The sequence below is a fragment of the Balaenoptera ricei genome, chromosome 9 (genome assembly GCF_028023285.1).
Source record: "Balaenoptera ricei isolate mBalRic1 chromosome 9, mBalRic1.hap2, whole genome shotgun sequence".
Lineage (NCBI taxonomy): Eukaryota > Metazoa > Chordata > Mammalia > Artiodactyla > Balaenopteridae > Balaenoptera > Balaenoptera ricei.
In genome coordinates this window covers 11,141,010-11,168,118 of record NC_082647.1, presented here as the reverse complement: position 1 = coordinate 11,168,118, position 27,109 = coordinate 11,141,010, and the positions used below count along the sequence as shown (strand labels likewise).

The 27,109-nt window shown below is 38.0% G+C and overlaps 1 protein-coding gene across 1 annotated transcript in view; it reads right to left on the bottom strand.

Moving 5' to 3' along the window:
- TPK1 (thiamin pyrophosphokinase 1) overlaps positions 1-27,109 on the bottom strand; it is a 351,616-nt gene that overhangs the window by 285,267 nt on the left and 39,240 nt on the right. The window contains exon 3 of the mRNA XM_059932608.1: positions 5,550-5,621. Coding sequence (XP_059788591.1) covers positions 5,550-5,621 — 72 coding nt within the window. The remainder of the gene's footprint in view (positions 1-5,549; positions 5,622-27,109) is intronic.

Sequence of the window (27,109 nt, the reverse complement as noted above, 5' to 3'; positions counted from 1 at the left end):
TCATGGGTGAATTCTATCAAACACTTACTGAACAGTTAACATCCATCCTTCTAAAACTCCTCCAAAAAATTGCAGAGGAAGGAACACTCCCAAACTCATTCTATGAGGCCACTATCACCCTGATACCAAAACCAGACAAAGATACTACCAAAAAAGAAAATTACAGACCAATATCACTGATGAATAGAGATGCAAATATCCTCAACAAAATACTAGCAAACAGAATACAACAACACATTAAAAGGATCATACACAAGTGGGATTTATCCCAGAGATACAAGGATTCTTCAATATACGAAATCAATCAATGTGATACCCCATAGTAACAAACTGAAGAATAAAAACCATACCATCATCTCAATAGATGCAGAAAAAGCTTTTGACAAAATTCAACACCCATTTATGATAAAAACTCTCCAGAAAGTGGGCATAGAGGGAACCTACCTCAACACAATAAAGGTCATGTATGACAAACCCACAGCAAACATCATTCTCAATGGTGATAAACGGAAAGCATTTCCTCTAAGATCAGGAAGGAGACAAGGATGTCCACTCTCACCGCTACTATTCAACATAGTTTTGGAAGTCCTAGCCACGGCAATCAGAGAAGAAAAAGAAATAGAAGGAACACAAATTGGAAAAGAAGAAGTAAAACTGTCACTGTTTGCAGATGACAAGATACTATACATAGAGAATCCTAAAGATGCCACCAGAAAACTACTAGAGTTAATCAATGAATCTGGTAAAGTTGCAGGATACAAAATTAGTGCACAGAAATATCTTGCATTCCTATACACTAATGATGAAAAATCTGAAAGAGCAATTAAGGAAACACTCCCATTTACTATTGCAACAAAAAGAATAAAATACCTAGGAATAAACCTACCTAGGGAGACAAAAGACCTGTATGCAGAAAACTATAAGACACTGATGAAAGAAATTAAAGATGATACCAACAGATGGAGAGATATACCATGTTCTTGGATTGGAAGAATCAATATTGTGAAAATGACTATACTACCCAAAGCAATCTACAGACTCAATGCAATCCCTATCAAATTACCAATGGCATTTTTTTACGGAACTAGAACAAAAAATCTTAAAATTTGTATGGAGACACAAAAGACCCCGAATAGCCAAAGCAGTCTTGAGGGAAAAAAACAGAGCTGGAAGAATCAGGATCCCTGACTTCAGACTATACTACAAAGCTACAGTAATCAAGACAATATGGTACTGGCACAAAAACAGAAATACAGATCATTGGAATAAGATAAAAAGCCCAGAGATAAACCCACGCACCTATGATCAACTAATCTATGATAAAGGAGGCAAGGATATACAATGGAGAAAAGACAGTCTCTTCAATAAGTGGTGCTGGAAAAACTGGACAGATACATGTAAAAGAATGAAATTAGAATACTCCCTAACACCATACACAAAAATAAACTCACAATGGATTTGAGACCTAAGTATAAGACCGGACACTATAAAACTCTTAGAGGAAAACATAGGAAGAACACTCTTTGACATAAATCACAGCAAGATCTTTTTTGATCCACCTCCTAGAGTAATGGAAATAAAAACAAAAATAAACAAATGGGACCTAATGAAACTTCAAAGCTTTTGCACAGCAAAGGAAACCATAAACAGGACGAAAAGACAACCCTCAGAATGGAAGAAAATATTTGCAAACGAATCATCAGACAATGGATTAATCTCCAAAATATATAAACAGCTCATGCAGCTCAATATTAAAAAAACAAACAACCTAATCCAAAAATGGGCCGAAGACCTAAATAGACATTTCTCAAAAGAAGACATACAGATGGCCACGAAGCACATGAAAAGATGCTCAACATCACTAATTATTAGAGAAATGCAAATCAAAACTACAATGAGGTATCACCTCACACCAGTTAGAATGGGCATCATCAGAAAATCTACAAACAACAAGTGCTGTAGAGGGTATGGAGAAAAGGGAACCCTCTTACACTGCTGGTGGGAATGTAAATTGATACAGCCACTATGGAGAACAGTATGGAGGTCCCTTAGAGAACTAAAAATAGAATTACCAGATGATCCAGCAATCCCACTACTGGCCATATACCCAGAGAAAACCATAATTCAAAAACACACATGCACCCCAATGTTCATTGCAGCACTATTTACAATAGCCAGGACATGGAAGCAACCTAAATGCCCATCGACAGATGAATGGATAAAGAAGATGTGGTACATATATACAATGGAATATTACTCAGCCATAAAAAGGAACGAAATTGGGTCATTTGTAGAGACATGGATGCATCTATAGACTGTCATACAGAGTGAAGTAAGTCAGAAAGAGAAAAACAAATATCGTATATTAATGCATATATGTGGACCCTAGAAAATGGTACAGATGAAGTGGTTTGCAGGGCAGAAAATGAGACACACATGCAGAGAACAAACGTACGGACACCAAGGGGGGAAAGCAGAGGGGGTGGGGGTGGTGGTGTGATGAATTGGGAGATTGGGATTGACATGTATATACTGATGTGTATAAAATGGGTGACTAATAAGAACTCGCTGTATAAAAAAATAAAATTAAACTTAAAAAATTAATTAATTAAATGATCAAAAAAATAACCAATTTCAGAAATGCAGTTTTGGAGGTTTGTGTTAAGATTCCTTATGATGGATATTCCATGCTGTATTTTGTCACACCCTTTCTGCTGGATATTTAGGTTATTTCCAGTTTTCTCCCATCATTAATAAGGTTGAGTTTCTTGCTTGTAAACCTTTGGTTACGTCTTTGGTTGCTTCCCCCCGCCCTCCGTTCCGGATGAATTCCCAGAAGTGGAATTACACAATTTAAAGAAATACACTTTCTTTTATGATTCACTGCGTATTGCTAAAAAGGGTGTACATTTCAGTCTTTTATAGACAGTTCATGACTGTGCCCATTCCTCCCCCAAAAAAAAGAAAAAAAAAAAAAAAAGGTTAAGAAATCTGAGGGCAATAGTCACAAAGGCCAATAATCTCTGATCGCTACGGAAAGTTAGTGAGAAACTCACTAACTATATTTCTGTCGTTTTATCTATCTACCTACCTACCAAATACTTACTTTATGTCCCCAGATTAAACCCAGAGTACAAAAACGCTAGACATGTAGGGCTATTATTCCAAGGCTTGTGACCAAGAAAATCATTAAAACTTCACGATGCACTAAAGGGAAAACACACTCAAAAACTTTTATAATCTTAATCTCCCTTGAATCCCTCCTTTAGTCATTTAAACTAGACTTTACAACATGCCACTTAAACATTGCAGGAAGAAACTAAAACCTTCAAAGTAGTCTTTCCCCTGAAATGAATCTCAGGAAATACCTACTGAACAGAAGCCCTTGGCCTATAGGTTAAAGGTAAAATATAGATTTTATATAAGAGACTTATATTGTGTAGCAGCCTTCAAATTTTTCTGTGTTTTAGGCTAGCAGTCCAGCTTCCACCCCTTAATTTCTGCTCCTGTCAAATCTTCACATCCACAGAAATTACAGAAAATGTTGTACATATGAGCTCAACAGGAACAGCATGGCAGCCCCCAGCCATGACTTACTTGCTGAAATGAAATCCCAAACCACAATGCTGACTTCCCTCCCAAACCCACGATGCTGCTTTTTTCTGGGGCTCTCTCTGTTGTGAAAAGCAACAACTCAAGCTCATAGTTTCCCTGTTTCATTGCCTTTACTTGGAAGAACAGCAAGACAAACATAAACCCACAGCCTCTGTTATGAGATTCACAAAAAACCTATCCCTTAGTCTTTGTTAACAGATCTGATTTTTATAATGGTTCATGGCTCCAAAAATGCCAAGAATTATCCTAGAGGCATATATGAAAGAATTTAACACTTCAATAACCTAAAGAAAAGTTATTTTGGAAATGAGAATTATCTAACCATTTCAGTACACAGGACACTTTAGATACCTTTACTTCTCTTCATGTATATTGATACATACTAACCAAGTGTTCATTTTTTTATGCAAATCAAATGATTAGCGGGTTAATGTCAGGCCTGAGACTTTTTCAGATCAAATTTACTGCAGAAAAACTAATGAGACGAAGAACTTCAATCAGCTCAAAAATCTACATCATTTCACACTACGTGCAAAATAGGACCATTAATTCCCCAAAATATGAGCCTTAAGATGTGGTTTTCATTATCCAAGGTTTCCAACAGTTCCTATCAATGAATATTTTGTCTATTTCTAATGTTTGCAGTAAAACACAGTTGCTCACACACTCTCCTAAAATCATCATAAAACCTGATGTAATAAGTTCAGGTAGAAAAGATGTGCCTAAGCAGTTTGCTTTGGTATTTAATTGCAATATCAACCATATTAAATTCTCTCTTTTATTCCTTGTAATTACTAAGCAATTATGTGCCAGACACAGCACTAGGCAAAAGAGATAAAGTGACAAAAAAGACCTTTTGGCCTTATGGTACCCAAATAACTACCTAATTACAAGTAAATGAGTAGTAAGTGTTATGAAAGATAATACTTAAGTAATTGTCCGTGAGGGCAATGTTAGTACAACTATAATGTGAGAGTTTACATTACCCAACTTAAAGATGGCTAAGTTTAGAATACCAAGAGTTTTCATCATGATCCTATTGGACAAGAAAAATTCTTTTCACAAAATCATGTATAATGATTTATTCCCTCTAGTATCACAACTACCTTTGTCCAGATGTGAACTTATTACCATAATACATTTGCACTCTAAGACACACAAGCTTAATGATGAGAATAAAGAATTCTGGGCTGATGAGACAGGATCAGGCATATGCTTCAATATATCACAAATCAAGTTCTTCTGCCTATCATTTGACCCAAAACTTACATTGATAACATAGCAGAAGGATCCCTTTGAAAAAAAATCTCAAGATTTCATTAAAGAAGCGCAGAGGTTCAAAACAGCAGATGCTATTTAACATCACTTTCTTGAGTTCATTCCATAAAAATCAAAGAATAATATAAAAGAGTTAATAGAACCTATTTTTGACATGAAACCTCACAGGAGTTTAATTTTGTGAAACTATTCCATTTTTAACTATATTTTTCAGAATCCCTAGAGATTCTAATATAGTGGCAACATGTCTTCTGTTTTAATGTTGCAAATCCAGTCACCCTGCAGATACCTAATTACTGAATGCCGGAATGAGGGAGGCTTGTGGATGCTTTTTGCTGTCACTGGTGCCAAAAATATTTACACTTGAACAAATACTTGTTGAGTACTCAGGATAAACATCCATACAGTAGTTAACGATATGCAATAGAGTGATGCTACATTGTAATTCTGTCCCTGGAGGTCCACGCTGTGGAAACCACATGTATAAATAGGTTAACGGAGAAGCAAAAATGGATTCTTCTGATAATTCAATAATTAAATCACCTTATTTTAAATTCCACTTTTGGTATTCCAGCTGGGTTCTGGGATATTTAACAGTCACATCAGTCCCAAGTAGAGTAAGAAAGCAAAGAAATATAAATGCTAATTAAGGTTACCTTTGCACCAAAGATGACGAAAACATTTGTCCAAAGGCTGATTCAGAATCACAAGGCAGTATTTCAAACTCCCTATGGGGAAAAAAAGCAAAATAAAGTAAACAAGTGAACCAAGTCTTTCATTCCCCTCATATGATTCTGGAATCATACTCTCTTAAACCAGATTTGCAGTCTACACAGAGCTAAATTTTAATCACAGCTAATTTCTTACACCTGAATTTTAAAAGATACCATGGGTTAATTGGATCTACTTTATTCAATATGTCCATCACATTACTATATTGCTGAGAAATTTATCATAAAAATAGTTTATCATAAAGACAATTGGGTACGCTTCTTTTTGTACAGGGTGTGCAGCAAAAATGCCCTTGATGTGAATTCTTATCCTTTTGATATATGTAACACTTTGATTCAAGTACCCTTCTGCCTGGCTGGTCTGCTATCATCTTGACGTTGTTTGTCAAGCAGCGTGGGTCTAATGGGTGTGTACTTTCACATGCATTTTCATCCTCATTTATTCATATTCTCTCCTTCACTTTCATTCTCTCCCTCCACCCAGAGTTATCTTGAACTCTCCAATGTAAAACTTTGTTTCCACAAAATCCTACTAGTTCTTTTCATGACTCTTTTATTCCAAGTGTTTAGATGACACTCAAAAGACTAAGAAAGATGGAAAAAAGTTACTTCTCCAACAATCGTTTCAAGCCTTTTATAATGTACTGTAAATAGTGCAAAGCAGAATGCAATCAGGCTGTTGAAAATCTGTCATTCAGCTCAGTCCAAGCACTCCATTTCATTTATGGAAAGAAATGTTTGTTTGGTGATAAGAAAAATTAACTTTTTTTTTAAAGCAATCTCAGTGTTAGAAATGGAACAAGATAAGGAAATGAAAAGAGGATGGCATCATCCACAGCAAACGTTATTAAGTGCCGATTATATACCAGGCACTAGGAGTGCAAAGAGGAATAAGATTACAGGGTATCTGCGAGATAAGACATTTATAATAAAGACGATTTATTCCACAATACAGTACAACACAAGGATATGAGGAGTGCTGGGTAACAGATAAATGAATGTGGCAGAAGTTCAAAGCCTAGAAAGTCAGTAAGATCTGGAGTCATCCTAGAAATCTTTGTGATATGCAGATTTTTGAACTTGATCTTAAAAAGAAGTAGTTGGACAGAATAAAGCAAAGGGCATTCCAGACAAGGAAAACAACACACAGGAAGCTGCTATCCTTTGCCAGTAGGACTGTTACCATGGAAAGTTTAGGAAGCAACACCCTAATGACGTGCACCTAAGACATGAATACTAATATCCCAGATTTTAGACATGCTGTTTAGGATGACGGAGGAATTTCAATCGAGGCACCAGGAAGTATTTAGAGTGATAGAGAAATGAGTAGTAAAGGCAATTTATGTATAACGGGGGATCATCCATACAGAGATGATAGCTAAAGGTCAAAGCACAGACACAAGCTGAGATACTACAAAGAAAGAGCAGAGAGAGAAAAGAACAAATTACGAACACAAAATCGTCATGTTTTGCTCACCGTTACAGAACAGAAGGACGTCAACAAAGGAAATACAGAAGAAAAAGCCAGAAAGCTAAAAGAACTAAGAGGGTAATTCCAAGAATGTGCCGTCAATAACAGCATGCTAAGGAGACGTCACGGAGACTAGACAATGAGAAAAGGCCAACGAGGGTGGGAAAATCTCAAAGAAAAGTAAAAATTCACGGAGGCAGCCTCAAGATAGTAAAGAGAACAAGGAGTTAGAAAACTGAGAGATGCCTCTTCTTAAAAAGTAAAAACTGAACTGTGAGAAATGGGGGAAAAAGGCAGCATAGCCCAGAGAAGGTATTTTAAATATAGAAAATATTATATTCGAATTAGGAGGAGGGAAGTAAGAGAGAGAAGGGAAATAATCTATTTATTCATTTAACAGGTATTTATAGAGCACAAAGTAGTCTTGTTCAGGAATCAGCACTCCCTCCCCCCTCCCCCTGCCCTGTGGCTTACATACTATTGATAAAAACAGGTGTTGAGATTGAGGCACAGGATGACCTGCCACAGAGACATACAAAATTGAGGTAGAGGCAGAGCACGGTCAATTTATTTATAAGAAAGTAAACAAGAAACAAAGTGAAGATGTGGAAGTCAAATGGAACATTTAAAACGACTGCTCTAAGAAACGGACTACAGGAGCTGAGAGTCCACAGGTTTAAAAACAGGAATTCAGTTGGGGTTAACTAACAGGCATAGGACATCAGATCTGCCTATAATTCAGGACTTTTCCCACCAATTCTTTTTTTTTTTTTTTTTTTTTTTTTTTAGGGCAGGCGGATTCTTAACCACTGCGCCACCAGGGAAGCCCTGTTTCCTCTTTTGAGAGAAGAAAATACATAGATTTAAACTCACAGAAGAACTGTGTACCATGAACTAATTCTGATTATACCGTATCAAGAGTCAAACCCACACAAGTGGAAATCTTACTAAACTCAGGCTAGGTGAACATTTTTATCCCATGGGCACTGTGGGCTTTTTAGAGAATTCAAGAGCAATGCCTACAGTCAGCAGGCAGATATTTGACACCAGTAAATGATGTGCACTAGGTCGCAGGTAAGCACTCTGACACACAACACCTTAGTGGCATTAATCAGATCCAGGTCCAGGTGAAGTAAACAGAAAAGGTCAGGTTTCTCTACTACTCCTTCTTTTTTCTTTTTTCATGGAATGATATCTACACAAAATAGTCTATAAGCAAGGGTATCCAAAGGGTTTGTTTTTTATTTTTAATAGAAAAAGAATGAAAACAATCCATTAGTGGTGGCCTTTGCTATGGCCCACACAGTGGAACAGCTCTATGTTATTTATTGTGGAAAAACCTCCAAGATAAAAATAAGTGGAAAAAGCAAATAAATGGATATGTTACACAACCATGTGTGTAAAAATTTTTAAATATACATGTATTTTTGCAAATGCCAAGAATGTCAAAGAAGAAAACTGTTAGCTGGAGCACGAAAACAGAAGGGAGCATTACTTTTTACCTGTTAATCTTTCGTATGAATTTGGTACCCTGAGCTTATATTATTAAAAAAGAAAAAAGTAAAATAAACAAGTTTAACTGACGGAGAGAAAAGAATCCTTCCCAGGCAATGTCCACCACCCCAAATAAGATGGTAGCCAACAATCTTTAAATACCACATTGGAACATAACAAAGAGTCACTAAAATAACAGAGTATTTAGGTTTCAGAGTAAGAATTAAGAGCAGATAATTTGTGTAACACTATCTAGCTTTCTTTCCTCCCAAAATTATCAAGTAATTTATGCTAATTAGACTAAGTTGATTTAAAAGTCCTTTAAAAAGCTAGGAAAAGAGACTTACAACAGGATTCTCAGGACAGCAAAGGGAGATGTGATTTACTCTGTTTCAAAGAGCAAAACAGAGTGTTTTCCTCCACTGAAATATGTTGTAGAGAACTTAGAAAATATTTGTTCTTCAAAGCTTAGGATAAGATTTTTATAAATCAATGTTAACCTTAAGAATTTACCCATGTCCCAATTCCCAATTCTATTAGTATTTTCATAGTTCTCTCACATGGAACATTTCTCTTCATCAGTAGTTACCAGACATGAACAAGAAAAAGGTATATAACATGTTAAAACCAATTATCTTCAGAGAATGAGAATAAAAAAGGGAGAAGGAAATCATTAACTTTTTCTGCATTTGCCTGTCATATAAATTCTTAAATCAAGTCTGTATTATATTTAAAAGCTTTTTTAAAAGGAGGTAAAAGGGGAAATTTATGAGCCAAGACAGCACATTACATCAGATTAGAAAACTGAGAACATGCAGGCCTAGACCTCAAAATGACGTTTCTATCAGAAAAGAAAAAGTTGCCGTAAGTGGGTAAGGTTGGGGAGAGGGAGGAAGCAGCACCAGCCACGTGTCACTTAAAGCAATATGCATTTTTGTTCATTTGTTCACAAATTCATTTAATATTTGTTTATAGAACTTAATAAAGAATTTTATCAGCATGCACAATGCAGTTTTTAAGCCAATAGTTGGAGCCCTGAAATTATGAACAACCTAGAATATCAAAGCAGCAGTAATTCAATAGGGAAAATGAAGGGGCCTTCTACTCAGAAGAAAATTGAAGATAAAGATGCTATTAAGTCCCTGCCTCATATCACACACTAAAATTAATTGTAGAATAGAGTTATGAAATTACATCTATACAGCGTGTGGGTACACATGGTATATGTGTTTACAGTGTGTGTGTGTGTATACATATATATATATAGACGTAAGTATTTGAACATAGTTCTAAAACTATAAAATACAAAAATGGAGAAATTTATCTAAAGACTGTATGAAGAATTTTCTAGGCAAATGCACAAAGCAAGGAATCATACCTGAAAATAACGGTATCACTACTAGACTTGGGTTTTGAAGGCAAAGCCTCGTGTTCATTTCTGAACCTCCAGCACCATGCAAAATGCCTGGCACACAGTAAGTGCTCAATAACACTGATCTAATAAATCAATGACTAAACAGCATATCCTGTTCGGCAGGGGACTGGGTCAGAGACTCGGTTACCTCTCAGCCACGTGGAGGTTCTAGTCTAGGCTAGTCAAGACTTGTTCACCGTTTTGTAAACACAGCAGGTACTTGCACAGTTTTGAGGTCTTTGTGCGCGACTTTCCTGCTGCCTCGAATGCCCTCTAGAATAGTACAGTGATTAAGAACATGGGCTGTGGGATCTCACAAACCTAGTTCAAATCCCAGTTTTGTCACTTATTGGCTGTGTGGTTTGTGGTATTTGAGTAACTGATTTAACAACTCTGAGCCCACCAAGTATGGAAGAGTCAGGGAGATATAACACATAGCTGAGTACAGTGCTGGGCACAAAGTAAATAAATACTCAACAAACACAGCTTTTTGCCCCTGGCAAGGACTTTCTTATCTTTCACAACTTAGAGAAAATATTTTACTTTCTTTTTTCCAACCTCTCTCCCTTTCCCCCCATTAATCATTCTCACCTAAAAACCATAATATTTAATTCCTTCTGCTAATAATTGTTATATGCTTCTTAACAACAGCTGATACACTTTAGGCATGTAAAAAAATAATTTACTCATCCCTTTTCTCTTCAAAATTTAGCCTAGGCCCTGGCACAAAGAAGTCATGAAATAACTGTTTCTAACATAAACTTTAAAAACCACTCACTGTGCTGTTTCCTGTATCACTAAAATAGGTACTCTACAACTAACCATACACACTTGTACACAAACCTAACCGTCATAATTTTACAGTGTCCCAAATTTCTTCCCAATCAACCTTTTATCAATTTATTATTTTTTTTAATTTTTATTGAAGTCTAGTTGATTTACAATGTTGTGTTAGTTTCAGGTATACAGCAAATTGATTCAGATTATATAATATCTTATCTATCTATATATATTTCTTTCTGAGATTCTTTTCCATTATAGGTTGTAACAAGTTATAGAAAACAGTTCCCTGCTATATAGTAGGTCATTGTTGGTTACCTGTTGTATACATAGTAGTGTGTGTATGTTCCCAAACTCTTAATTTATCGCTCTCCCACCCAGCTTTCCCCTTTGGTAACCACTGTTTGTTTTCTATGTCTGTGAGTCTATTTCTTCCCAATTAATCTGTAAGACTTTGTGTCTTACAAAATTGCTTCTAATGTCACCATACCCTGTATGAACAGAAACACAATCTTGGAACTTTTTTCTTTTTTTTTACTATAAAGAACAAACCAGGGCAGGCTCAATATTCGTGCCCCTCACTTAATGGAGGTATATGGCCCAGTTCTAAACCAGCTACAAAACTGAATTCTATTTCGATGGCATTATAAAAGTAACAGACTGAGATCATGAAGAGAAAAAGGGTGAACATCATTATTTCTAACCTCATCATCAAAAAGAAGTCAACATCCAAAGAACTCAAGGTCCAGTGAGAGAGTTAAGATCTAAACAGTTCATTGTTGCCAGAAGTTGAGGTGAGGCTAGACTTAGACCACTCATCAGTGAGTCCACTGCCCATTCCACTACACATTAGCTCAAAGTAGGAGAGTTGGTACCATGCCCATAGTCCTCTATGACTTCAGTATTAATACAAAACAATCAACAAGCTGCCAAAGTACAGCATGTAAAAAGCTGGCAGAAACCTGGAGAATAACCAAACCATTACCAGGGTTTCCTTATCTCCACCTAGCACATGACGAATCCTGACATATTAGCTGCATCAAGTCAAATGCAACTAATCTTCATGCTCTTACAACTAACCTTTGTACCGAGCAATCACATGAGATTCTGAAGCAAAAGAACTCATTTCTCAATATGCATCCAATGTTAGTTTTAGCTCCAAATCCTTTTACAGGGCAACTTGCAGTGTTTCTCATAAAATGTCTTGTAATTCAAAGTTTTTCAAACATGATCAGAATTTATTCAAAACTTTTATGAACATGCATGACTAATCAACTCTCTACTCACAATTCTCTTACTTTGTTTATTTGTAGGTTATGTCTAATATTATGAAAGCAGATTAGGTAATCTGATGGGTGCCCAGATCCTCTGAACAAGCAGTCCTCCATCTTCCAGCCATCTGGCATTTGACGACTTCCCTGCTCATTAATGATTTTGGCAGATACACATATCTACCAAAAGGCAAATGAAGGAAAGGAAACCAAATGGAAACCAATTTCACATTTTGTTCCTCAATGGAGTTCTTAAATCTTTTTAGAAGGTATAACATGACCATATTTCACCGATTTAAAAATGAACATTTTTGTACATTTTAGCATTTCTAAAATGTAGTTTAGGATGCATTCAAAATGTATTTTAGGGCTTCCCTGGTGGCGCAGTGGTTGAGAGTCTGCTTGCCAATGCAGTGGACACGGGTTCGAGCCCTGGTCTGGGAAGATCCCACATGCCGCGGAGCAACTAGGCCCGTGAGCCACAACTACTGAGCCTGCGCGTCTGAAGCCTGTGCTCCGCAACAAGAGAGGCCGCGATAGTGAGAGGCCCGCGCACCGCGATGAAGAGTGGCCCCCGCTCGCCGCAGCTAGAGAAAGCCCTCGCACAGAAACGAAGACCCAACACAGTCATAAATAAATAAATAAGTAAATAAAAACCAAAATGTATTTTAGAATCAGTGGTATCTTCGCACTGTGTCAGAGTTTGTCTTTTTTTCCCCCTTTTTAATGGCATCTTTAAAAATAGTGCATCTTACAATTCATGGTTGCAATTAAAACCTGTATTTAAGCTACCCTCCCTATTATTTTACACCAACATCATGAATATTTGGTGAGTTGTATGAAGTTGATAAATAAATCAGTTGAAGTTTATGGAATTAAGATGCCAGGATAAAAGACACTAGGGTATTAGAGAATGATCATACTGTTCTCTGCTTTTCTAACAGAAACGAATGTTTATATTTAAAAGCCATTATTTCCCTGTGATGCCATGAAAGAGCTGATGATATTAAGATGGCTATTCATGTTTTGTGGCCAATGAGGAAAATAAGTCCCAAAATAGTGCAAAGAACAACAGATTAAACAAACCAAACCCAATGTGCTAAAACAGTGAAATCCCCACAGGAGGGGAAACAAAAATCCCCCAGGGGGACAGGGGTGTCACAGAAGACACACTCCAGCTGTCATGAAGGTGACTATGAACGCCCTGGGCAGAAGAGGTAGGGCATTCCAGGCAGAGAAAATACCAAATGCCACAAGGGGTCAAACACACAAAAAAGCAGCCAACGCTGTGAATGGGGAAAAGAGGTGTTAAACAAGGAGGTCATGAGACTGGGCTGGCGGTAATGCCTTCTCAGCCTGTGTAAAAGCAAAGGCAAACCTAAGCCAGAGTCAACTGTAAATATACCGTCACCCGAGAAAATGAAATTTAAGAACAGCCAATCACTAACTACTAATCAGGGGCTGCCTGATTCACATAGATGTCTGCTCAAATAAACTCTTGCGAATTTTAATGTGCCTCCGTTTATCTTTTAACAGAGATAATGGCAGCAGAAAAACCTAGAGAGAGAGAAGTGGTAGCCCCAAAGTAAAATATATTTTAGGCCATTTTCAGTTATAATGATCACCATTTTCCCTTCCCTGATAATTTCAGCTGGATATTCTGAAGACTCAAATAATTGTTGTTGTTGTTGTTTTTTAATGATATGGCTGTTATTGGCATTATTGCTTAGAGCGATGTCAAGGTGTTCCAGATAGCTGTAAGACTGTGAATGTCTTCTTTAGACGTGACACACTGAAGTTAAAATGCAGTAGTTCTTAACATTATTTTTGTTAATCAACTCATGATCCTAAAATTACAGACCTAACAAGCTAAAAGGAACCTGTGAATAAGATTATGAATGAAATCTAAAGAAGACAGATACAATCTGCTCCCAAGTATAAAAGCCAAAGAATTTATTCCATTAGCATCTGAATAGTAAGTGCCAGCACAGCAAGCTGTCATCTAATACTCTTGGCAGTTCCTTCGTTTGAGCCCTGATGAAGCAGGAGCCATTGTAGGGATGTGTGAGGAGATAATTAGAACTCTCCTTTCCCCAAGTACTGTCAGCCCAAAGAGAATAATAAGGTGCCATGATTTTATCATACGGCAAGCTCTACTGTTAAACTGTGTTATACAATAACTTCTTATACAATGAGGTAACATTTGCCGAATGCTTATTATGTACCAAGTACCTAGATCCTCCCTCACTAGGAAAAAAGCTCAAAGAGGACACTCAGTTTTGTCTTATTCACTGTTGGTGCCTGGCACAGACCAGATGCTCCACACATGGTCACTGAATACAAGGATAAAAAAACACACAAGTTACAAATCCAAGTAGAGTATATGCACTATTTCATTTAACCCCTATGCAGGGGAATAGAGTCTGCCATCCCAACATAGGTCTCTTTGGCATACGAATTGTTTTAAGCTGGTCATTTTCTCAGAACAGCACACAGGGAAAAACTTCTGAAAACCAAGTAGTTCTTAACCCTTCAAAAGAAACATTGACATTTATAAGGAAAAATCTCCATTTGTAAGGGTGTCTTCCTGGAGGCACCAGGAAGAGGAAAAACTCCAGTTGATGGAAATGGAGACGGCAATGACCTAAATCTACAATAACAACATTACCTGTGTTTACTGTGCTTTTCCTGATAACCTCTCATAACCTACTCTCCACTCTCAACAATTGCTTTCTTTTGTCTTTAGTTGAGGATGGTATTTGAGATGAGAGTTTCAGCCATTTTCATGAGTTTTCCTAGGTCTTTCCCATGTACACATGTTAAGCTTCTGTTTGATTTTTCTTTTCTATTAAACTTTTCTTAATCTGTCTCATGTCGATTTAATTCTTAGACCAGCCAGAAGAACCTAGAAGGATAGAGGGAAATTTCTTCCTCCCAGACAGCTACAAATTATGGCCAAAAAACCCTATATTACTTTTTCCATTTTGCTAAAGGGAAAACTAAGCCTTGAGAAGCAAAGAGACTGACCAAATGGCAGAACAAAGCCAGACTCTCACACCCAAGCCTCTGGGCTTAACCTCTAGGCTGCCCCTTCCATACCTTTGTAGATTTCCTGCCTTGTACTACACTTCATGCAAAACCCAAGAAGTTTGAGGCCAGGAGTTTGATTTAGAAAAAACTCAGAAAAGGCTAAGTGGGAGACTCTCAGCAACCTATCAACAGCCACTGAGTTTCCAGCAGAGTCACAGGCTGCCTTATGAACCTTCAAGGAAGCAGAAAACAGAGGGGACAATTAAAGGAATCTCAAGGAAGAAGGGGAATTTTGGCAGAGACTTCGGCATTTAAAAGTCCTGTTGTCTCAGGGTCTTAAATTTTCCTGATTACCAATGTAAGCAAAGCTTCTTCTTTATATTAGTACTTTTCCTTCTATCAACCTTTTAAAATTGTTTCCCAAATTATATAAAATGAGTATACTATTTTGATTTTTTAAGTAATATTTCATCTAATCTAAGCCAGAGTTTATCATAATGACCCGAAGAATGGTACACCTAGGTCATGAATGGCCACCTGGCTGACAGTGATTGTGAGTGTTATCCCAATTTTAGAAAGGTTATATAATGTGACAGAAAAGTAAGTCTCTAAAAACCTGTGGAAAGAGAGAGAAAAGCTAGAGGGCATGCCAGAGTGAAAGCTTCTCAAGAACAGAGGGTCTTAAGCTTCTTTCAAAGAGCCTTAGACAAGATGGAGCGCAAGGTACCAGCTCAATAAATATCAACCAAAAATACACAGAAAAACTACTGGTTTGCTTCGAAATTCTATGTATGTAGATGGCTTCCTTTTTTAAAAAAAAGTAATCTAAAACAAAATTTTCAACAGAAAAAGGTGTTTTAAACCATTTTTAAAAAAATAAAGTACTGGGACTTCCCTGGTGGCACAGTGGTTAAGAATCCGCCTGCCAATGCAGGGGACACGGGTTCGAGACCTGGTCCGGGAAGATCCCACATGCCGCGGAGCAACTAAGCCCGTGCACCACAACTACTGAGCCTGCGCTCTGCAGCCCGCGAGCCACAACTACTGAAGTCCGTGTGCCACAACTACTGAAGGCCACTAGCTCTAGAGCCCGTGCTCTGCAACAGGAGAAACCACCACAATGAGAAGCCCGTGTACCGCAGTGAGGAGTGGCCCCCGCTCGCCGCAACTGGAGAAAGCCTGCACTCAGCAGCAAAGACCCAACGCAGCCAAAAATTAAATAAATAAATAAAATATTAAATTACTTTAAAAAAAAAAAAAAAAGTACCAAATAAACTGGAAAAATGGGTCATTCCTAAACCCCTGGGTATGTTAATATTTCATGAGAGACTGCATATTTAAATTTTTTTTTAAATAAAGAAAATGCAAAGACTGAATGGGAGATACAAATTACTTCATACATAGATATGATTTAGTGCACAGGGGCCCAACAAATGCAGGAAGGTTTCCACAAAAACAAAAAAATAATTTTACTTTCATAGACTACTTGAGTAGACACTCACCGTAGGTAACAGTAGTTACTATGGTTACCGTGGATTTTCATACTATAGTTAATTTAGATACTATTCTATACTACTATATGGCCAATTAATCTCAAGGCACATCGTATCTGAAATCAGCAATGAACAGAACACATCAGCTAATATAAAGCTCAAGATCAACCTTGATTTTCTTCAAATACAAAAGAACTACTATATATGTTTATATATGTTATATACATGTGTTTATATATGTGTGTTGTGTGTATATATATACATATATACACACACATATATATACATATATATGTGTATATATATACATATATATGTATATATATATATACATATATATGTGTATATATATATGTTGCTTTGAACCAAAATAGACCTACAAGAACTTGAAGTTATCCAAACAAGCAAGAAAATAAAAACGGTCTCCAGATGCAAATGGTGCACCACCTGAGACAAAGATTATCTCATTGACCAAACTCTACGCAGGCTATCCTGAACTCTTTTTCAACTACGCCTAACTTTTTGTCTATCTCTGCATTGTCCAATTTTAGCATGAGTCCTGCTAAGTACCCTCCCCCCGCCCACTGCCACCTGCCCTGCTCAATATCTGATGGGGCTCCTCTTCCTCCACCATTCCCCTGGTAATGTCTGGTTACCCTGGCCTGCCTTCAGCAAGAATCCTGTCAGGTTGGATTGGCCAGAATCCCCCCCTCACCCCCTGATGTTTCCTCTTAGTAATTCTCCATCCACTGACCCTGCTCCTTGGCCATAAATTCCCACTTGTCCATTGAGTTCACTCTCTCTCCCACTGCAGGACCCCACTGAAGTGGTCTTACACCTATTACCATGACCCCTCTCCCTTGACTAAGGCCTTCCTTACTGTGCTTTAACAAGTATTACTGAACGATTATTTTTCTTTAATAGCTGGAATTTTTTTTTCTTTAACACCTATTAGATAAGAGGGAGAAAGTGAAAATAAAACACTTTTATAGTGGGCATGGTTATACATGCATGGACTTCCTCCTTTTTCTGTACGATTTTTATAGAGAGAGAGGCAAAAAGAGTAGTGGACAATGAATCAAGCACGAGAAAACACAAAAGTTTGTGGTCAGAAATTTTAATGAGGTAGTTATGACTGAAAAATTGAAGAATAGCTATGAAAGATCTTGATAAAGCTACATATAACAGAAGCTCAAATGAGTATGAAAAACTGGGGGTAATATCTATTGCAGAGAGAGTAAGATGCAGTAATTATGCTTAATGGTAAAATAGACATATTGATTACGGAACAGAAAGAAAAACTGTGTGTAGGCTCATCCCCAGGTTAAATATATTATTTCTTTTGGGGCCGACCAGGGAAAGAAGGGCAGACCAGGGAGAGATGGAGGGAAACATAGGAGTTGATAAACATGTGTATTAGGAACCATGAAGCAACATAAAAGAAATCACAGACCTAATCTTTGTCTTTGACTATCAAATGGGAAAGTCTCACTGAGACAAAAGAACTGAGTCTAACCCCAAAATGTAATAGACTGACCTATTACAACTCTCCTACACTTTCTCATTAATTCTACTTTGTAGAGCAAGGTGAAGTAGCCACAGATAAAATATTGGACTTGAGTTCCATTTCTGCCATCATTAATGAACCTGGGCTCCATAAAGTCTGGAAGACACTTTTATCTGCAGCTCTCAACAAATAATAAACACTCTTTATGTATCTGTAAGCTTCCTAAAAATCAGTTTCTGGGCCTCAGTTTTCTCATCTATCTATTTATACAACACGTCTTTTAACTGTGCTTGGCATTTTTACGAGCTTGGCACAAAGGCACTTGAGATAGAAACCTTGTACCTGCCCTCAGACATCTCAAAGTCTAGCAGGAGACAGATGATCAACATAAGGTTGTGTGAGAGAAATAAGTAAATAAAAATGTAAGAACAAACCTAAGACTGGCATGTGTGGCCTCAGGACCAAATCTATCCTAAAATTTTTCACCAAAATTAGTCTTAATCTAAAGAGTTAAATAACATCCAACCATTTCTCAACATATCACTACCACCAACTGTCTTGAATTTAAAATTATATCTCAATAAAATTAATTATAAAACTGATTCATTTAAATTTAAAACTATTTATTTGAAAAAAGTAGAGAAGAGAGTAAATTCTTACGCCCTTGAGCCCCACTCAGGGCTCATATTTAATAGGGACCGTCTCAAAAACTCCACCGCTAGCAATAAAAATTCACCTGTCCTCTATAATGTATCCATTTCCAATCATGAGGCCTGCCTTTGAGAAGATTTCCTTTAAGGAAGAATCTGTATGGATAAAATAGCCCATATAACCACAAAGGAAATCTACATGAGCCTAAACCAACCCAGGAAGTCTTTCTTTACTAAATGTATCTTTTTAAAAGTTCAAAGATACTTAAGGATAAGTAAGAATATTAAAGAAAAAAAAATCAATGAATTACAGAACTACCACCTCAAGATGATATGCAGGGATGAAAATGAGGGCTTCTCTAATAGATACCCTCAGAGATTTGAGGATATTATGAGGATAACAAAACCAAGGAAGGGAGGAAGGGAAAAAGTAATGAAGAAAGAGAGAGGAGCCAGACAAGTTAAACAAATTCAATACAACCAATAAGCAACAAAATGGTCTTTGCAAATGTCATTATAGATGCAACAGATTTATTAAGGAAACCTCCTAAAGTAAAAGGCAAAATGACAAAGAAGTAAGAAATATGACCAAAGAAAACATACAGAAGGCCAAGAGGCACATGAAAAGCTGCTCAACATCACTAATTATTAAAGAAATGCAAATCAAAACTACAGTGAGGTATCACCTCACACCAGTTAGAATGGGCACCATCAGAAAATCTCCAAACAACAAATGCTGGAGAGGATGTGGAGAAAAGGGAACCTCTTGCACTGTTGGTGGGAATATAAATTGATACAGCCACTCTGGAGAACAGTATGGAGGGTTCCTTAAAAAACTAAAAATAGAATTACCATATGACCCAGCAATCCCACTACTGGGCATATACCCAGAGAAAACCATAATTCAAAAAGACACATGCACCCCAATGTTCACTGCAGCACTATTTACAATAGCCAGGTCATGGAAGCAACATAAATGCCCGTCAACAGATGAATGGATAAAGAAGATGTGGTACATACATACAATGGAATATTACTCAGCCATAGAAAGGAATGAAATTGGATCATTTGTAGAGATGTGGATGGACCTAGAGACTGTCATACAGAGTGAACTAAGTCAGAAACAGAAAAACAAATATCATATATTAACCCATATATGTGGAATCTAGAAAAACGGTACAGATGAACCGGTTTGCAAGGCAGAAACAGAAACACAGAGGTAGAGAACAAACGTATGGACACCAAGGGGGGAAGAAGGGGTGGGATGAATTGGGAAATTGGATTGACATATATACATTGATATGTATAAAACAGATAACTAATAAAAAAAAGGAGTAGGAATACGAGAGAAAAGAGGCATAAGGAAATATATTAACAATTAATGTAACACAATTAAGAGAAAATACAACTCAAGATTTCTCCTCTTTGGGGACGATATTATTTAAAAAAATAAACTCCTTAAGCAGAAATGAAGATGTAGTTTGTATTTTTTCCTGAGAATCTGGTAACAGGTTTCTAATATCTTTTTTGAAAGCAAATATATACTCAATTATTTAAGTTATTTTGTTCACAGTCAGCCAACTGTGAGACTCTTGATTTGCTTTTACATTCCATTCACCTCTTTGTCCAAAATTCATTAAGCAGTTGGCATTTGATATTGAACACCTATAGTGCTCATTATTATTTTTGGTAAAGATATTAGAACCAAGAGAATTTAATTTTGTTCTTTGAAGACAGATTTACAATGTGAATCCATAAAATATCTGTAAACTCAAGAATCCAGGGCCAGTTTCTTTCACTAGTTCGTATAAAAAGATCGTTTTCTTTTGTTTGTTAAGTAAACATTTTCTGTTTGCTGTGCCTTTTGTGGGACCAGACTTGCAAAAATCTGGAATAATAAATTTTTAAAAGCAAGATATTTAAACATACCCTGTAAATATATACTCAAGATCTTCCAAGAACAATGTAAGGTTTGAAATGTAGTCAATTTCTTAGCATGATTATACCAAATTCTATGACAAGTTCCACTCTCTATAATAATAGTGTGTGTTTTCCTTTCCTTTGGACATGAATAATCAACAATAGATCTAAGAGTTGCAAAGGCTCTTGGAAGTAACCTAGAATTGTTTCCAATTCATCAAAATCCTAAGGACTTTTTCCAATTTCATTTTTTGGGTAGGTAGTTAATGCACTAGGAATTAATATTAAGAGATACAATAGGATATACAGTGAAACATTAGTCATTCTTTCCAGTCCCCTACCAACCAGTTCCCCTCTCTGGGGTGAATAATACTACTAATTTCTTAGAACTCCTTTTGAATATTAAAAATGTATATTTCTACTATCTTTTCACTGGGAGTAGTCATGTAACAAAAAAATGCCAAGCACTGAAACATTTAAATGACTTTATCTCAGGGGCATGCATGTACAACCATTCAGTTTACAGGCAATGTTTGGTATTCAAGTGGATTTGTCACCTCTTGCAATAATTGTGGCATGCCCCAGAATCACTAGCACAATGCAAAATTTCTAGAAGACGATCACACTTTGGCTTGAATAAAATATAAAGATCTCACTAAATATGGTAGTTGTTTTAATTAATAGAGGGAGAATACAATACTTTACACTAAGAACAACTACCTAGCTGTAACTTCCATTCACAGTGTCTACTTGGTTGTGGCCTCCAGAGGTTATTGAGTTACTGATTTCTAAGGAACATTGTGGATGATGTTCCTTAAAAAATGCTATAAACAGTATACAAAATGGACAAACAAATTAAGGAAGTGAGGTAAGGTACTCTTTTAAAATACGTATACTTATTACTCTCTTCCTCTTCATGAATAATTCAGATGGGCCAGATCCTGGCAAGTGTGCACACGTGAGTATCTTTTCGGGGGGCACAGGGTGTTGCGGCATCAGAGCCAAAGGTGGAGAGGGCCACCCACCATGGGATGTCAGAGCTCAAGTGAGGAGGGGGGATAATGAAGCGGTTGTGAGGATTAAATAACATGCAATACTCAGCACATGTCTCGCAGGGTATGAAGAGCCATGGCTGGAGGGAGCCTTACCTGTTTCATTTGCTGCTGTAGCCTCAGGGCCTAGAAGGTGACTGCCATATAATAAATGTTCAATCCTATTTGCAAATGCATAAATATAAAGCCTCTACTGAATATCGTAGAATTGCACTGAGAGATGTTAAAAGGAGTTAGCGAAGACCAAGAAGGCACAGTGAGTGAAAAAGAAACCAGAAGACAGGGCTCCTGAAAGCCAAAGGGGAGGGAAATGTGAATGCGTATCAGTCAGACACGCTCAGGAAACTGGCCTTTTTCAGGATCACTCTGAAGTAAGAACCCTGATACATAAAAAGTTAAAGGATAACGTCAGTCACTCAGAACCCCGGCAAATTTGAGAAGACAGAAAATAGACGCGATCATACTGACAATAAAACAGGACGGGGAGAACGACTCCAAACCACAAGCACGGCAGAAAGTGACCGGCAACCATGCCACTTACTGCCGGAGACAGTCCTCCAGGAGGGCTTGCATTTCTGTCCATCTTGTGAGTGAAGCACCGACTGCCTTTGTTTCTGGATGATCTTTTCAAGGATCCTTGTACAGTCAAGAGACTTGAAAGAATGTCTGTCTCCCTCTGAAGCTAAGACTTTGCAGGGGGCTCTTCCGTATACTGCTGTCACTTCTACATCTGAACGTAAAGTAGGAATTTTGTGCAAAATGCTTGTACTTCCCTGTCCCACAAGGGCCGGAGGTGATTCATCCAGATGAGAAAGAGCAGGTAAAGAAGTGCTAGTCAAACATGGGAATCGCTCTCTGTCTATTCTCCCTGCCGTGGTCCAGCTGAAACAAGAGTCCCAGGAGCGGGCTAATCACAGCCTTCCGTTAAGGACTCAAAGGCAGCAGGGGCAGGAAGAGAAGCAAGATCTCAACAACCAACAGCCACGTGTGGCCGGTGGAAAAGGCAACCCGGAGCTGGAGGCGAGAGCGGTCACCGCGGCCTGAATCCAGTTGTTGCTCCTCATGCTTCCAGCCACTGAGACTCTAACTGAGCCCTCCACGGACAGAGACCAACACCTTCTTTTCTATTCCACAGGCCCCCGTGCCCCAAGACCAACTCACACCCACATGCAAGGCCGCCAGGCACACCCTGGGGAACCTCAACTCCTCAGGCTACTTGCCACCAGTGGGGGGTGGTTAGGATTTCGAGTCCTCTGACATACAGAGTTTTCACTACAGAAGAGACCCCGTTAGTGACCAAGTCAGAAGGCTCACTCTCCCAGCCCTGACTGTGGTGTTATCGTGGCCTATAAACCCTCGCAACAGCTGACAGCCTTCACCAGTTAAATTTCTTGGCATTATGTAGGCAGACTCACGCTCAGTCCCTCTGGCAGTCGAGGAAATCTTCGGTCCCCTACCACCAAAAGGGGGCCCAATACCTTATTGGACTCTTTGGGTTCTGGAAACAGTAGGTGCCACACTTGAGCATTCTATGTGGTACTTAATATCAGCTAATCTACAAACCAGTATCCTTTGAGCCCAAACAAAAAGGCTCTGTTGAAAATCATCCAACAAGCTGTGGCATGCTCTCAACCCTAATAACCTCTGTGACTGATGATTTTATCAATTAGAGCATCAAGCAAAGGGCGGCAGCCTCCAACCAGAGACCTACCCTGGGGTTTTAGACTCATCACCTCTGTGCCATGGTCACCCACTGCCTCCCTTCTAAAAAGCAGCTTTCAGCTTGCCACTGGGGTCTTGCTGAAACTAACTGCCTGACCTTGTGACTCTCTGGCCTGATATTTCCACTGAAGGATGGATCAACTCGGATTCAACGACTATCAAGGTAGGAAGGGCCCAATAACCTCCTATAAGAATAGAAATTGTACATTCAAGGACCGGCTAGAAACTGTACATCTCAGCTCTTCATGAAAAGTGGCAGCTATTCCTCCAGGGTAAACTTTATCCCCCAATTCTGCCACCTGAAGCAAAGGCACTGCTCACGCAGCTCTCCGCTAAGCTAAATCCCCATTATCCACCGAACTGCTGCGGCTGTTCAGTCTCAGCACCAACTACGCAGAAGCTGAAATGGACACATGTCTCTGTTCAGTAGGCGAAACTCAAGCCACCCTCTGGCCAACATGGCCTTGATGAACCTTACTATATTTTTATTGACCCTGGGACTATTGCTAGTGAGTGGTCTAGCTCAGGCTGGCCCCATCCTGCCGCCTTGGAGTATGACTGGTAATGAATGCCCTTGCTTAAACTGTGTATGAGATCAGCTGAAGAGATCTGGTCAGAGTGTCTGTCGTTCTGATTAACCCGAGTGGCCAACAGAGTGAGGTATTCTTGTGCAAATTCATCCAGAATAGATATTGCCAAAAGGTCATTCTCTGTGGGCCTCTCATGATTCTATATGTCTTGCGAGGGATGTATCGACTATTTTTGCTCCAAACTATCTTCTCAAGACAGTTTGGAAGATAGAGACAGTGTCTCCTCTAGAGCATAGTACAGGCTTCCTTACTGTCCGGTAAAATAAAGATAATATCTCCTTCCATAGCATTTACTTCCCATTATAAAAAAATTGGATATTCATAACCTCTGGGTTCCTCTCTGTATTAAAACCCACAGCATAAAAGCTGTCATCTGACCCTCTTCCCATCATCCACTAGGCAACGAGGTCTGGAAAACTGGCACTCTGGCTACTGCTGTGAGTAATAAATTGTCCTTCATCTCTGACCCAGAGTCTCGGGTTTTTACCAGTATACACCAAACTGTGGCTGCTGACCTGTTAGCTCGCAAGTGGGGTAAAGTCTAAGGTTGCTCACAGTTTTTGATATTTACAGCACCAAAAAAAGTTAATTACTGGCACTTCCCTGGTGGCGCAGTGGATAAGACCCCGTGCTCGCAATGCAGGGGGTCTGGGTTCGATCCCTGGTCAGGGAACTAGATCCCACATGCGTGCCACAACTAAGGGGCCCACCTGCTGCAACTAAGGAACCGGTGAGCTGCAACTAAGTAAGGAGCCAGTGAGCCACAACTAAGACCCGGGGCAACCAAATAAATAAATAAAGCAATAAATATTTTTAAAAAAGAAAAAGTAAATTACCATGGCTGTAGGCACAAGAATCAGTTGCATACAACCATTTATAAAACTTCTAAAAAGTTAAGAAAGTGTTAATAAACTTAACAAAGAATGTATCCTACCCTCCTCTGCTCAGCCCTTCCCCCACAAGCACCATCAATACTTGTAGCTGCTCAGTTTTATTACCTATATCATGCCATTTGAACTTTACAAATTTCCAATATTTTTCTCTTAGCTATGAAATGAATGAGAGTAAAATCATACAGGGCTGAGGAACACTAGAAAATAGACTACGAAAGACTAATTTCAAAAAATTCTAGGAATTAATAAAAGCACTGATTGGCATCTAAAATATTGTCTCTTGGGAATCTGTAGTTGTTTCAATATGAATTTTTCTGAGAACGTACAACTCTAGTTTATGCTATAAATAATATATCAGCAGAGGATAAATATTATAGAAGTCACATTTCTGAAATGTTTAAGAATACCATGGTTTATAGAAACAGTAAATATGTCAGAAGAATACACATTCAGGCTTATGGGTAGAAAACATATGTCTACGCCAACAAGACTCCTGAAAATGACAGCTGATTTTTTTTCCTTCCATAAGACAATATTAACTATCCCATAAAGCACAAGACACTTTTGTTCACATCATAAACTACCAAGTCAAAATACGTGCATATGAGTGTAGCCATGGAATGTGTCTCAGTAAATGCCAGTTATCTTTATCATAAATTTCTAACAGTTCATTATAAACAAAACCCAGGAACACGAAACAAAATTATATTACTTTAAAGACAGGTCATAGTTCATGATGGATAACTTCTGTACACAGCTGATGTAGGTGACTACTGGATAGTAATAACTTTTTTTTTAGATTTTTTTCTTCCAGTTTTACTGAGACATAATTGACACAGCACTGTATACATTTAAGGTGTACAGCATAATGATCTGACATATATACGTCATGAAATGCTTACCACAAGGTTAGTAAACATTCCTCATCTCATATAGACACAAAATTAAATAAATAGAAAAAAAATGTTTTTCCTTGTGATGAGAACTCTTAGGATTTACTCTCAACAACTTTCATAGTAACATACAGCAGTGTTAATTATATTCATCATGTTGTATGTTACATCCCTAGTACTTATTTATCTTATAACTGGAAATTTGTTGCTTTTGACTACCTTCATTTTTTTAGAGCAGTTTTAGGTTTACAGAAAAAATGTAGAAAGTACCAAGAGTTTCCATATATGCCCTCTTCTTGACCCCTCTTTACAATTTCCCCAATTACTGATGTCTTGCATTAGTATAGTTCATTTGTTATAACTGATGAACAAATATTGATTCATTATTAATAATGAAAGTTTATAATTTATGTTAGTGTTCACTTTCTGTTTTATACTTCTATGGGTTTTGATAAATGCATAATGTCTTGTACCACCTTTACCTTATCATACAGAATAGTTTCATTGTCCTGAAAGTGCCCACCTATTCATCCTGCTCCCCATTCCCCTGAATTCTTGGCAACCACTGATCCTTCTATTGTCTCCATAGTTTCGCCTTTTCCAGAACGCCATGTAGTTGGAATCATACAGTATGTGGCCTTTTCAGATTGGCTTCTTTCACTTAGCAGTATGCACTTAAATTTCCTCCACGTTTTTTGTAGCTTGCAAGTTTCTTTCTTTTCATTGCTGAATAATATTCCATTGTTTGCATGTACCACACTTTATCCATTCACCTATTGACGGGCAACTTGGTTGCTTCCTAGTTTTGACAATTTTGAATAAAGCTATAAACATGCCTGTGCAGATTTTTGTGTGGATGTAAGTTTTCAACTCCTCTGGGTAAACACCAAGGAGTGCAACTGCTGAATCACATGGGAAGAGTATGGTTAGTTTTGAAAGAAACTGCCAAAACAATCTTCCAAAGTGGCTGTGCCATTTTGCATTCCCACCAGCAGTGAATGAGAGTTCCTGTTGTTCCACATCCTTGCCGGCATTTGGTGGTGGCGGTGCTTTGGAATCTTGCCATTCTGATAGGTGTGTAGCGATACCTAATCGTTGCTCTAATTTACATTTCCCTGATGACACATGAGGCAGAGCAGCCTTCATATGCTTACTTGCCATCTGTGTATCTCCTTTGATGAGGAGTCTATTCAGACCTTTTGCCTATTTTTACTTTTATTTTTTTTCGTTGGAGTATAACTGCTTTACAATGTTGTGTTAGTTTCTGCCCCACAGCGAAGTGACTCAGCCATATGCAGACACACA